Source organism: Mesitornis unicolor, unplaced genomic scaffold, assembly GCF_000695765.1.
Source record: "Mesitornis unicolor isolate BGI_N332 unplaced genomic scaffold, ASM69576v1 scaffold35956, whole genome shotgun sequence".
NCBI lineage: Eukaryota > Metazoa > Chordata > Aves > Mesitornithiformes > Mesitornithidae > Mesitornis > Mesitornis unicolor.
In genome coordinates, this window is record NW_010192762.1 from 1 (window position 1) to 15,025 (window position 15,025).

Genomic DNA, 15,025 nt, shown 5'->3' on the forward strand with positions numbered 1-15,025 from the left:
CCCCCCCTCCGCCCCGCCCCCGGAGTGGTGGAAAAGCGGTGAAAACTTGTTAGGAAAGTGATGAGCATCACTGTAAGGACCCCAGCTCATTTCGAGGAGCAGGAGAGCCCCCACCCTGAAGAATAAAATATACCCCTGCACCCCCAAAATAACACCAGCTGGTATAAGGTATAAGAACCACGTGTAAAAGAGCATTTGGGGTGCCCCCGTGTGAACGGGACACTTCATGTGCATAAATAAAGATCTACCCTTGTAATTCTATGCTTTGCATCGCTGCTGCAAAATTTCCATGACAAAACCCCCAGGTTGGGGGGCTGTGACGGGAGCTGTGCTGGGCTCAGGGGAGAGCCCTGTTTGTAGAGAGCTATGGTGCCTCTGAGTAAATCAACTGATGCAGTTGATCCTACAGGCCTGGGCATGTGTCTTGAATTCCCTGGACTTCTTGTTTTATTCTCCCCCAGGCTCCAGGAGGTAGGGCCAGATGTTAAGGGACGTGGAAATTTGCTGCCTTTAATAATCACGAATTGGGCTGTGACGAGAACCTGTCAGAAACCAAAAAATCCCCTTTCCTTTTTGACCAGTTCCCATACAGAAGCACTGCTGAGCAACTGAGGCCAGGTCTAAAATAGCCCAACTCTTCCAGCAAGTTTCAGCCCGATATGCTTAAAAATCATGGCACCATGAGCCCCTGGAAGAGGTGCCCGTCTTCCCTCAAAGCAACCTGGCAGGCTGTGAGCAGGACCAAGAGGCTCATCGCATGGGGGACTCCTACCGTGGGGGTGAGGGAGGGAGGGGTGTCACAGTCTCCTCAGGCTGAGCCCCACAAGCCCTGTTTCACTTTGAGTTTACCCCACTTTGTAAAAGCCCCGGCAGTTCAGAAGGGTTTTTTTGCGTCTGGACATCCCTTGTGCCAAGCACAGCAAGCCCCTGCCTATGTCAGGGCCCTTTTGGCCGGACCAGAATGGGGTTGCCTCCCATTTCACAGCCAGAGGAGGACATGGTCGTGCCCAGCTTCATGCCAAGAGGGTGTAGACTCAGGCCACCAGTGACTGAGAGCAAGAGTGATTACCTCTTTTGAGGGACTTGACCGAAACTCTTGCAGCAAAAGCTAAAATTGAGTTTCAACATCTAAAGAGCATCCTTGGAAAGAGCTAGTGCAAGACTGGTTTTGACAACACCCGGAGTCGATGAGCAATGAACCGCCTGAATCCATATTTGTATGGCCCAAGAGAATGACAGAAAGGAGATAGAGCAGCAGATACATAAGGGTGGGAGCATGCGTCCCACCACTGCTTCACTTGTGGGAGGAATCTGTGACATTAGTGGTCAAAGAGCAATCAAAAAGGAAATTACACATTGCTCTTGCATCTTCTTCCCTCCTCCTCAACAAAGGATGTAAAGTTAATCAAGGGAAGGCATGCTCCTATACAGTATATCAGAGACTCAGCCAGTGTCTCTTGGGGTTTTTTTCTGCAAACATACAGAGATGAGGCTCTTCAGACCTAGGAAGCCCACCCTTTGGTAGAACAGAAGTATCACAGAATATTAGGGGTTGGAAGGGACCCCGAAAGCTCATCCAGTCCACCCCCCCGCCAGAGCAGGATCATCTAGACCAGGTCACACAGGAACGCATCCAGGTGGGTTTTGAATGTCTCCAGAGAAGGAGACTCCACAACCTCTTTGGGCAGCCTGTGCCAGTGCTCTGTAACCCTTACAGTAAAGAAGTTTTTCTTTATGTTCAGGTTGAACCTCCTGTGCTCCAGCTTGCTCCCATTGCCCCTTGTCCTGTCATTTGACATCACAGAGAAGTATTTGGGAATATTTTCAGTTTTCAACAAACAAACCAAGAAAGAATCTGCAACTCGCCTCAGATCATGTTTTTTTCTGACTTTCTTTTTTAAGGGTCGTGCATACATTTTCTGCCATTACTTTTTATCTGTAATCTAACATTTCTAAGTCTTTTTACAGTCTGGCCTGCAGTAGCTCACCACCTTGGGGGCACTGAAGGGAGGGGGAAGTGGCCTTCTTGCCATATAGCCGCTCTGGATCCTGCTGACCTTCACCAGCTATGTAAAGTACATTTCCTTCCTATGCCAAAGGACCAAATCAGCCGTCTGCAGAACAATACTAACACGGACGACATGGAAAAGGCTGCCGAAACCCCTCGGATTGGGAACTGTTGCGCTGGGCTTGGCCTCCTTCCAGGCTCTGCACGCATGAGCAGACACTTTGATGGCAAGTGCCTTTGAAGGGAAATCGCAGCCAAGTGATTCAGAGGCATTTTGGTGTTTAATTCACAACACTTTCAGTGAACGTTAGGCAGCAAAAGACCTTTGAAGTTTCCTGCTCGATTTATTCTTTCTGTGCGACTTGGGTATTCACAAGCAAGCAGATGATTAACTTGAACTTTCTACCAGGCTGAAGATGTAATACTACACTGACTTGCGGACCCTTTTGCTGCAATTAGGTATGGTCCTACAGTTTTATAGTTCCTGTAAGTTTTACAGCCTATGCCTGTTAAGGAGTGAAGGGGTCCACAACTGCTGTCATAGCACAGGATCAAAATCTATGTGCCTACGTGAATTAACTTATTCTAAATACTGTCCCTTGGAGAAAAAAAAACCCAAACCAACACACTGTTCATTTAATCTGTTTTTGTTCCTGTGGGGAAGGCTTACACGCTGCATTTACTCATACAAAAAAATGCTGACAGCTTGTAACCCAGCCCCGCTCCACGTGGCAATCATTGCAGCTGCCCACGGGGCGGACGGAAGCAGCAATTTGGGAAGAAGTAGCCCTGAGTGGTGTTCCCCGATTTTCGCCCCATTTCAGTGGGAGCTCTGGGCATCATCGCTGTGGTCTTGTTCCGGGTCAGCACAGCCCTTCAGGACTGGTGAGATGCCACTGCTGCTGGCAGGCTGGGGCAAAGCCCTGCCTGCCTGGGTAAACAGGGAAGTCGCGAACAAGAGCGGGGAGGGGATCATCTGTCTTTTTATTTCTTGCTGCCACGTTTGGTTCTGGGCTCACGTTGCAGAGAGTGGGAGAAAATGCAGAGAAACTCCCCCCCCACCTACCACCTCCCAGATAATTACTCTGTCTGGGAGAAAACGCCCTCAGATTTTGAGGCACAACAACAGCATGGGGCTGTATAGTTTAAGGAAAAACATGATGAGGAGGTGTCTGAGTGACATTTTACAGCTAGAGATCTCTCTCCAAAAGCAACTGACATACTATTTGCAAGCAAACCAGCACAAGGAACCAGCAGCTGGCAGCACACCAGTTTCTTTGTGGACATTTCCAGGTCTAATCCCTGGTGCCTGTGCCTCCCTGGGGCTGTAGTTGTCCTGGGCAGGTCATTTCCCACAGAAGCCTTGACTATGCACCCCACCGAAATGCCCGAGATATGTGCTCTGGTGTCTTTTAGCAGGAAAGCAATAAAGGCTTCAGTGCTAGACTATAAACAGTGAACAATTTATAAGGCAGAAGTATTTCCAGGGTGGAGCCTGGCTTGGTTCTTGCAGGAGCAAACACATCTCTCGACTCTTGCAAGGTAGCAATGCGGCATCCCTGAACTCTACACTGACCAAATCACACCAGGAAATGCTGAACGCTCCCTCTAGCTTTCTAATAGAGGTTTTCAATAAATGTGACATTTACCTGCACCAGCCTGATGCTTTATACCAGGAGGATGATGCACAGGGCTGTAGTAGGGTAAATAAGAGGGTGGCAGAGGGAAGGATGGAGGGAACTGGCAGCAGGAGATGGGATCAGGGGCAGCTGCAGACAGGAAAGCTGGGCTCAAGTGGGGGGCCAGGCTGCTGAAAGGGATGCTGTGGTTGTGGAGAGACCAAACCCCAGCCTCTGTTTTCCGAAAAGTTCGAAGGAAGGTGGCAGGGCAGGGTTGGGAGATGCTGATCCTTCCCACTGCTGCCCCAGGCGCCTCTGCATTCCTCTGGGAGGCCTGCCTGCCCTGCCTCCTCCCATGCTGCCTACACACTTCACTCCCAAGTAGCAGGGGCAGACTGGGGACTGCGGTCAGGCTGAGGCCCTCCCCGAAAGCCTGGCTGCTCACCCCTGCGCCCCCTGCCCCCAGGGTCGGGTCATAAATGGGTCCAGACTTGGATGTTTTGCTTCTGTTGCAGTACAAGAGCCTTCTCTATGGGGCATGATCTCTGCTGTAAATTACACTAAGAGTAATTTAATTAACACTAATGGCACAGAAGAGTTTACAGACACTGCACAGAAAGGCTTTTTGGGTCATGTTCCTGAAATGACTGCACCTGCAGTGTCAGTTCAGTGGGGATGTGGCAGACCCTGCTCACAGGGGGGTAAACTGAGGCAGGGAAGGGTTACCTAGCAGGGCACACCTTGGTGAGGTGAGAGGAGCCATGGGGAATCACTGAGATCCCAAACAGGAGCCCAGGAAGCAGCAGAGAGAGAAAAAGCTGCGAATCCCTGAGCAGTTCGATCTCCCCAAGGAAAGCCAGAGCCGAGTGTCAAGGTCTTGGCTGCTGCTCTGGGACAGAGAGTGCCCTTCACCTTCCTCTATTCAGTATTTCCAGGTGCCATCAGCGGTGGCAGAGACCTTGATCTCCCTTTGCCATTGGTCCACAGCACCAAGCACTTTCTTTTGTGGGCTACAGAGTTGCAGCAAAATAATGCAGGCGGCTTTGGTGGTTTACCTACTCCTGCTCGAAAGAACGCAGAATAATTTTTCTCCATTTTCTGCTAAAAAGAGCCTTTCATCAGGACAAGAACTTGCCTAGAGAATTTTTCAGCCCTGTTTCCCTGCCTCTTTATCAGTGCATTAACACAAACAGCACCGTGACCTGTTTAACCAACATACGTGGCCTTTAGTAATCCTCGGCTGGAAGGACTCCGCAGTTCAGACGACATCCTGCCATCAGTCATCGGCTTCACGTGGGTTGGTGGACCTCAAGTGGACTTGCCAGATGCAGTCAGTGCACCCACCCTGTTCTTCCGTGCATGTCCTAGGAGAAGCTCTCTGACTAACAGATGTTTTTAAATGCTCTTTCACATGGGAAAACTGGGAAGTATATATTTTTATTGCACCCTTGCTATTTCATCCAGCCATGTGGATCTCCAGGGATGGAGACGTACTTAATAAAAACACTCATTTCTAAAAGCTTCTACAACTTTTTTCACAATACTTTCTTGGCTTAGCCAGCCCTGCAACGACCGCTTACATGTCTATTGTGCAGAAATTAGGAAGATTAGCCAATTACACTGTTGTGCATTTAAAGACAATTGATTTCCCTTTGTAGCAGAAAACAATTTCCTGTTATACCAATTCTCTTAATCTTCATCAGAAACAAATGCAGGCTGCCAATGCCAGCAATGTGTCACGCTCCTTTATTAAACGGCTCTCTTTTCTGCCCTGGTTTTGCATCCTATGTTTATTATTCCTGATCAGTGCACTGGATCACCTACAGCTGTTATGACTCTGTGTATTTCGCTTCACATATTGTTGGCATCAAGCACAGTTATTGGAAAGCAACTCCGCTTGCTTGGCAGCTCGTGCGTCTCTTCTGGCAGCAGGAGGTGGGTGTACTGGGAGAACCTTGGACCTTTTATGCTTGGTTTTGGCATATGTAAAAAACTACTGGTAGATAAGGAAGGTCAGAGCCTTAGTTGTGACTGTGGGCCTTCCCCTTGCAACTAGCCCAGAAAGCATGCTTGTATTTAAGAGAGGAAGCACAAAGGCATGTGTTTCTGTTTGTGTAAGTGTATATGGTCTGCTTAGAGTTATTACTGAAGAAGATCAGGCTCTTCAAATTAAACGAACTTCTTATGCCCCAAATGTCCAAGGCTGAGTATCACAAGAGCAAACAGAAAGAATATGGATATTTAGTTCATTATACTTAAGCCTTTGCTGAGTGAGCAACTCAGCAGGCTAAAAAAGAGAGCAAACTGGTGTGGCGCAGGCAGATGAGCATACAAGGAAATGTCCTGGATGTTCAATATTGTGGGGTACTTTTTATGAGATTCCTGGATCAAAATCTCTCACAGCTTTGGACCATGTTCACCTGACAACAAATACAACCATCTACATGACCTTGACCGAGTTTCCAGTCTCTCACTGCCAATATAAAGGCTGGCAGATAGGACAAGAGCCATCAGGACTCCTCTCTGCCATGTCGCTACACCCAGCCAAAAATACTCCCATTCATAGACCTCCAACCACTTATAAACCCAGGAAAACCTGTTCAGACTCTCTGACCACACATAAAACTAGAGCTAATTTTATATGGAAGATGATGCTGGCTTGCAACTCCCCAGGGCTAAAAACAGACCTTAAGTTACCCAACCCAAGGCTTACTTGAGTGAGAGAAGTGCTGTGAGACACAAAGGTCCTGTGATTTGGGGCCTCCTGGGACAGAATGGGTTAGCAAATTGCAGAATGCTTTGTGGTACCGGAAAGTCACTTTAATCAGGAAAAGGAAAAAAAAATCCACCTTTCCTCCCTCTGTCAGGCAAGATTTCTTTTATCATCTGGGCTGCAGATGAGAGCTCTGATCCTGTGCAAAGATGATGCTCCGGTTCAGCTCTTCTCTTGGTATGGCTGGGACATACTAAAAACCACCTCTGATCTATTGTTATCAGCTTCATGCTTCTTTGAAACATAAACCCTGTTATTATTTAACAAAAAATAAATAACATGGCTCTAGTTCCAGCAACATTTTTAAAAGTTAAAAGCAGATGTTACCTGGGCTGATAGAAATCAGTGGGATAATAAGTATATTCACCACTTGGTTTCTGATGATAGACCTGGCTTCACATGCAACACTCCTCTTACAGCACAGTCCTTTGATAGAAAATTAGCTCAGATCCTAATAGAAGGGAACTGAAGAAATAAAGCAGCAGAAAAAGCATCCAGCAGAACCAGTGTATGCACTGTTCCAAGTCAGTAAATATACATAAATAAAGCAAATCCCCTCTGTGTAAACTGCAATAAGTATTCCAAAACTAGAAAAAAGCCCAGTGATTCCTCCCCCTGTCCTCATTTATAGCCAAGCTTTTATAAAAATCTTATATATCGTAAACTTCCATAGGAAGGAACAATAAGCAAAATGCGAATTAACATTCTTTCTAGTTCATGTTGCTTGTAAAAAGTTTAGAGAAGAGGAATAGCTTTCTGTGAGGCTAGAGAAGAAACAAAGAAGAGAGGCTGTAGGACCTGCACTACCTGTGGAATTTCTCCCTCCACAAGCAACAAGCAGGCTTGTTCAAAGTCAGATCAGAAAAAGCCATCATTAACCAGATGCCAGTCCTGAGGCATTACTTTAATCCAGTAAATCGCAGAGAGCGAGCGAGCACAGATTTTATTTTGCACCAAATCTCCATTCTGGGATTGTGATGAAGGGCATGGAAAAATCCATGTTTGTTCAGCAATGCCCTTGCATAGGTTTTTGTTTGAAGCATAGGTTTTTGTTTGAAGCATAGGTGGGACAACCTGGTTAGAGAACTGCCTCAGGTAGTGACCCAAGCTGTAACTAACATCGTTCCTCAATGTAATGCAAAAAGCACTACTGCCTTGCTCCAAAGCAGCATTGGTGTGTCCATGTCATCCCAGTCACTGGAGATGGCTAGGAAACACCCACGCCTAAAATATTTTTATCTACACTGTGGTTTCTTCCAGCACATTACACTGCCCCCCTCTCCCCAGCATCTGGGAACCTACACATGAAATCAACAGCATCAGAATAGTATTTAGTGACCTTTCAGGACTTTGTCAATTTTTATTTTTCCAGGATTAGTGTTTCATGGCTGGACATTTTGGAAATTCAGTTACATGAACAATTTTGGGGGAGAAAGTGTACCATTAATTCTTTCTAAAATTTTATGTTATTTTAAATAGAAACCTGATACAGACTGCCATGACCAGTTTTCTTTCACACAGAGGGAATGCCCCTTCCATGTCATGGATCCATTCCTTGGAATAGTTTGTCCTGGGTCTCTCCCACAGGGTTTAGCAAATCTCCCGCACCTATGGCTCCTCACTTTGTGGAATAAGGACAGAGGCACAATTTTTGTTTTAATGTGTGTGAGAAACGCAGTGCAATTTGACTGATTACCCATCAGCGCCTTTCCTTCTCACTCCTCAGGTATCCCTGCCTGGATGTAGAACTCCTATCCTGTTTAGCCACCGAACTCTTCAAGGGCTCGCAATCTGTGATAATGCTTTAAACTGCCTTCAGCATAAAGATACACCTGTACTCTGACACAGGCAACAGCTGCTAAATAAATGAGAGGCCCCTGCAATAAGTTATTTTTAAAAGGCTTGGTAACGGGCTATAGGCTGTGTGTCAGTATCAGTCTCACCTAGGCACAGCCCAAACCTGAGAGTCACAACTATCGTAAGACAAATGGCAATCGTGGTGCTTGGGAGCAGGTCAGCCTGACCAGAAATGTCAGCAGCTGTCAGGACAACTGTACAGCTCCATAGCTGGCACCTCTGCCACCTTTCAAACACACACTTACTAGGGGAGTAGGCTCTGTCAGATTTTCTGCTTCATCTCTCTCGCTCACTTCTTCACTGCCGTTTCTGTATCCTCTAGACCACACTGAATTTCAGCTTACAGTAAACAGAGTGGCGTGACTTCTGACCACACACTTTTTGTGCAGTTGCTGTTCACTACACTTTCTTTTTTTAACCTGCAGAAGTCCATTCCTTATTTTGATTTTTGCCTGAATCATCAAGTGACATCTACAATGCACTTCCTCCAGCAAGAGCAAATACCCACCAGTGCTAACAGCAATAAACACTGTGGGCTGCTGCTTGGCCCTGGAGTGACTGCAGCTTTTGTTTAAAGGCACCGTAAGGCTGCTGGGCTTACAACATCTTTCTTCATCCTTGTAAATTTTAGAAGTTTTTATTTACACCAAGCATGTCACCTTCCCCCCCAAGAAAATCTGTTAAAAATGGTTCCACAGAGTGTGTTAAACTTTCATACAGAAAAAAAAGCAGGACTGTGCTGTGCTACAGATTTTACTTTAAAGGTTCTCTTTCACAGTCCTTTTAGGGGCTTCTGAACAGGAGTTTTATGAATTTATAACAACATATATGTCAGGCAGACACTGGAATTCAAATTATTTTAACTCCAACTAAAGGCCTGTGTTTGAATGTCTGAATGCACTCCTTTGTGGCTGAGATTTTTGGAGTCTTGAAACTGCAAAGACTGTATCTTTATATTCCATTTCTTAGTCATTCTCGTGTCAAAGGACTGCTGAAGAGAAAATCTGTGCAAGTGTGCTCCAGGAAGAAGCAGAAATCAGAAGAGTTTTGTTGCAGAAGAAGGGACGTGTAGAGACGAATCTGCTCACTGAGCCTGGCATCTCTGCTATGCAGCTCACTCTTCGGTACCAAAAATGCATAAAACCAAAATGAATATCGGTATTGCTTTGCTAGCACTCACAGTGCAGTGCCATCTAGCTTGATCCTAGTTGCTTAGGGTCTGTCTGACTTATTTGCTGTTAAGAGTGAGATTTTTGTTGGTTTCCCTTTGATCTAATAGAATCTGGATGACTGCTGGGGGGTTAATACAGACCTCTGTATTTGCCCGGCTGGTTCTTATTGCCGACTTCTTTACTGTTGGAATGGCTCATAAATGGCTGGCTTATTGGACTACTTAGTTTAATGGCTGTTAAAGAAAAGACATTCTCAGACAATGAACCCTGTAATTGTCTCCTTGGAAAGCCTTTTTCAAGCCTTTGTTAAATACAATAAATATTTCCATGTGGATAGAACAGTGTACAAATAAAATGGTTGAAATGAGGCATGAGAATGGCTTTGTGTTTTGTGAAAGCCTGATCGATTTTTTAGAAACATGACGGTTTTTCAACTTAATGAACCCCTCAGAAAACAAAAAAGAATTTCAATTCAAGTTTTACGATCTAGGCACTACAAGAACTAGGAGTAGAGGCAAAAAGTAGCCTGCTTTCCCCGCTGCTGCATTGATAGCAACCGACTCATCCCTTTCTTGAATCCCCCCGAAAGTCTCTGAAATGGCTCATGTGTAGGGAGTAACTTCCATTTTGTTCTGTGCAGAAAAAAACACCAGTACTTTGCTGAAGTTGAAGCTCTCATCTATGAGCCAACAGAAATATGCCAGTGAGGAAGGAGGATCTTGGCTAAGACAGGGCTTGGCTAAATAATCCAACCTTTTTCTTGGCTTGGCTCTGAAATTTATGTGGCGCGTTCCTCTGCAACCTAGTCCAGGTGATCTTGCTCTGGCAGGGGGGTTGGACTGGATGATCTTTCGAGGTCCCTTCCAACTCCTAATATGCTCTGATTCTATGATTCTGTGAATGTATCAAAGCACCCCATTCTGGCTACCTGCTGTGCCCAAGGTCAGCACTAAAATCCTTTTTCAACTTGTAGTAACATTTTCTTACAACCTAAAATGTTAATTAATGGTAGGGAACACATACATGAGATATAGGGAGCAAAGACTCACTGCAGCGCACCTAACATTTGGTACAGCACATACTCAGGGCAGTTGTTTAGTCCTGAAATCATATTTGTGTGTCTGCATTTAGCCAAGCCAACTTTCCAACAGGATATATTCCTTAGGCTGACACTAAAACCTCCGCGCTTTATATAATTTGCATTCTGTTACAATCATTTAGTTCTTCTGTGCTACCTGCTCATTCCCCCAGAGAATACAAACAATATCTCACCATGACCTGATAAGAAACTTTCAATTCTGCACATTTGTCCACGCTGAAATATTTAGCAGCAACTTGATTTTAATAACATTTCTTGCCCACCATTACAGGAGATTTAAATAACCAATAACTGGTATTTCTGTATTGGTTTCATCTCGAAATATTCCAGTTCCCATTTACAGCTCAGCAGAGTCTTTGCTATTCTTGCACCAAGAAGTTGATAAGGGCAGTTCTGGGAGAGAGAAAGGCCTTTTTAATGGTTCGTCCCTGGAGATGCTTGAGTCCGAGTTCACTTTGGAGAACGAGCTCGTGGACTTCTGCAAAACTGCGGGCTGCTTGCTGAGGCACAAAAACTTTGCCGCAAGCTTTGTTATTGATCTGAAAGAGAGAAACATGAAAACAAGAAAAAACACAAGTTACTGGACTGATGCAATTGCATTTCTTGAATCCAATCCGTGTAATTTCACAGAGAATGGGGGGGAAGTGGATCAAACTCTTTCCTCCAACACCAGACTTTTTAAGTAGAGGATAAAATTCTCTGTACCTCCTGTCCCTCTACCATAAAATAAGAGGATGAAACTCTGACTAACAATACTTAAGGAAAATTGAAGAAGTGGCAATAGGAAGTCTTAGTTTTGAAGATAGCAAGTAGCATGTGACTATGCAATGCAGCAACCTTTAAAGTTTAAAAACATGATAGTTACACAAGCTGAATAATAAGAGTGAACATAATGGTTTGTCAGGTGGGAATCCTGGTTTGTACATACTTCTAGGCTAAAATTTGGATTCTTTACAGCTAAGCGATTCCTTACAGAGATCCAATCGCAAGATTTACTAAAATAAAAATATCTGTGGCTGAAAAGGTATCTGTAGGATTCATCAACCCTCATTTTTAGAAAAATAGGCTTTAACTCTTTATACGTTGCATTTGTACTAAACACATGATTCATTAAGTCAACTCTAACCGCAGAGATGACAACCACTCATAAAGTAATGCTTTCCTCTGTGTGGCTGGGTTTTCAGAGCAGCTTCCATACTGGTTTTGCATCAGCAGGGCAGAATCGTGTAAAACTGAGTAAGACCTTCAGTGGGAATCACTTTAATCTATAAAATGGTCTTACAAATATTTTCTGTCATCCAGTAAGAGCAGATAACTGACAGACTACAGAGTCGTACTAAGTACCTTTCTGGAATTAGTGTAAAATTCATTATTATGAAAGCTTTCAGATTTGTACGGAGTACTTTCAGTGGATTAATAAAAAGAATCTCAACTGTACATTTTAGCAAATGAAATAATTTGAATGTTTTAATTCAGTTCAATCAAATTACTTGCATAAAAGTCTGCTGCAGGTACTGCAGTTCTTTGACCTTTACACATCGTTGTAATGAGTTTCAATCATGTAAAAGTAATGTATATTGCTTCATACAGCTTGGACATAAAAATGCACACCGCTTGGTTTTCACCTGGATTTACGCAAGATACATGTATGCAACATACCAGAAATGAGAGACCTACTTCACTTACCTAGTTTGTATTTTATTGAAAATAAAATAATCTGGGCAATTCTCTGAGAGAGGAAGTTGGGACAGATTTTTAAGGAACAAGATGAAACCTCAAATGCAGCTGGGATGAGTAATTTCTGTTTTTTGACTAGACTTGACGTTAATTCGTAGTGATAATGTAGGTAGGCTTTTAACTATTCTTACATGCATCCACAACATGGTATCATAAAAGGCTGGCTGTGCTAAACTTTGCCTTTAGCCCCTCGTGCAAAGTAAATACCTTGAAAAATACAGAAGTATTAATTTTTAAAGCTTACAAGACAAGTAGTTCTTTTTGATGGGGCACTTCAGAGAATAAATACATTCCACAGGAAGAAGAAAATGGTAAAAGTCCAAATGGGTAGAGTTTTAGTGAGAATGTAAAACAAGTCTGTGAGCTCGCTGCTAGGACACACAGCCTGTAGTTCAAAACTATGCAAAACTATACTGAAAATGTCATTCACTGTCCCCCGTGATGCAAATTAATATGTCCCAGAGGATGGATGTTGGCAGGGGGAAACTGGCCACAGCTAGCCTGTTTGGTGCTCTGCTCAACAGAAACGCCAAGCGGTCTAAATCAACATAGTAAATAAATGGTGGTGTTTTCCTAGAAAGGTCGAGGAGCCTGGGCGACCCGACACTGTGTACCTTCCCACAGCATCTCTCCTGATCTTCCCACACCGTGCTGCCAGCTAAGCCTGAAAACCCCAGCAAACAGCAGATTGGTTATGTTTGCAGCATGGCTTTCATTGTATCGTAGGTACCGTGATGCAGAGTCAAACATATTAACGCCGTTCTTAGAATAAGCATCTGCAGATTTAATCACACACTGTGTGTAACAAGCATCCTATTCACATATTCTTTTAGTTGGGGGGTTAGGTTCTCAGCAGGACAAATATGTTCTGCTATGCCTCCATCTCTCTCTCTGTATCCCACCAGACCTGCATAACCATTTTAGACTATTTTGGATCTAAAGGGAAATAAAGAGGTTATGAAGGATGAAATGAAATCACAAAAGACTGAAAAATAAGCACCTGGAAGCTGCAGATAGGAATTTTTAGTTCAACACAAATATTTTTTTACCAGTGATGCATAATCCTTCTGAGAAGCAAAAAAAGAAAATAAATATCTGTGACTTCCTCATACACCAAAGCAAGAAAAATGATACCAGCTTTTAAATTCTTTTTATAAAAACATCAGTTAGTTATTTAAGACCACAGCTGCTAACAGTTCTGCACCACCTAGAAAATGTGAGGAATGCTAGTCAGAAGTGTGTTGACAGGATAAAATGTACATGACATTTAGGTCAAATTTTTCACAGCATTAACAATATATGGTACAATTAAAAATATTCAAATTTGCAACACCATTCAGAATAACAGATACCACGCATATCCAGTGAATTTTGATGCCTTTCTTGTAGGCAATCTGTATTGTATCAGCCAAGGATGCAGTAAGTTGGTTGCTTTTGCTGCTTTGGGTTAAATATGGAAAGACGTAACTCCAGCACAGACAGGAAATAATGAAGTATTTTGTGCCAAGAGAAATAAAAGCATAATGTCTCAGCAGGCAAACCCCTGCCAGCCTGAGGCAGTTTGATGTCTCGAGAAGAATAGGGTTGTGGCCCAAAGACTCTGTGTGACTGCAGCCTTGTGAAGAGACACTGCCTCTTTGCAGTTCCTCCCTATGTCGAGTGTTTCTTGGTTTAATGAGGGCAATTTATTTTTACAGCCATACAAAAACCTACAGTGTCCACAAGACTTTAAAATATTCACATTTATGATGATTTCTCTCTGCTCCTCCATATTTCCCTTTTGCCTTACTCTTACAGTAGAAAGCAAGGCACACCCCTCAGGCACTATTTTTAAGAAGTATTCAGAGTTTGAATGGGTATCTCTGATCTTCCAGCCACTTGCTTTCTCAGAACACAGAAAGGTGTTTACATATATCATATTCTTCCACTAATACGTGACTGAGACCACAGGGGTTGCTTTTTCTTTTATTACAAGACTTCTACACAAAGCTATGGCTTTGACAAAGTCAACCAGGGAAAGAAACAAAGAATTTTCATAATGGCAAAATGAATTTTTATTTTTCTGGTTTCTTTTTTTGAGAAGGAGATTTTAACATCAGCAGAAAAACATCAGTGAAATGTTTAGGTGTTTTCACGTTCAGCTGTATAGTCTTAAAAACACTGAGTTCAGAGTCCTCCCTGTATTGCTGAAGTTTTAAAGATATTTTTAAGAACATGTTTGCTTTAACCACAATTGCAAAAAAAGTTTCTATAATTACACAATTTCTCATTCATGACTTCCGTATAAACTGAACACTGGAATTTAAGATGTTTGCTAGTTGTGCTTGAAGGTGAAGGCTTATTTTAAGCTTGAGCAAAGTAATTATACCCAAGTGAAGATTTTTGTGGATATATGACCTTTTTGCTGGTATAAATACATACTTATCACTTAAGAAAAAAAGCAATATACCCACAGTGATTATTAGGCTACATCTGCTATTAACCCCAGCTGGCACTTCAGTCCTCCTCCTTGGTTTGGGTAAAGATGCCAATCGAAAATTTCTTCCAAAAAATATACTCTGTGGCCTCTGCTAAGGATGTATGTTGGATGTTAGAAAAAATAGGGTTTTTAGCAGCTTTTCTCATTCTCTTCAAGTGGACTGTGACTGAGAGATCAGGCAACATATGAAATTATTTGCAAAGATACCTTAAGGAAATATACACCAACACAACTTCCCTTAAATCCAACCAGTCTCTTCCCTCCTCAAAAAACCCTGCTGA

At 43.4% G+C, this 15,025-nt stretch overlaps 1 protein-coding gene across 1 annotated transcript in view; it reads right to left on the bottom strand.

The window, feature by feature from the left end:
• Positions 1-10,700: 10,700 nt before the first annotated feature.
• The window catches only part of LARS2 (leucyl-tRNA synthetase 2, mitochondrial), an 81,190-nt gene continuing 76,865 nt past the window's right edge, over positions 10,701-15,025 (bottom strand). Inside the window, exon 20 of the mRNA XM_010187199.1 lies at positions 10,701-11,067. Coding sequence (XP_010185501.1) covers positions 10,888-11,067 — 180 coding nt within the window. The 3' untranslated portion in view covers positions 10,701-10,887. The remainder of the gene's footprint in view (positions 11,068-15,025) is intronic.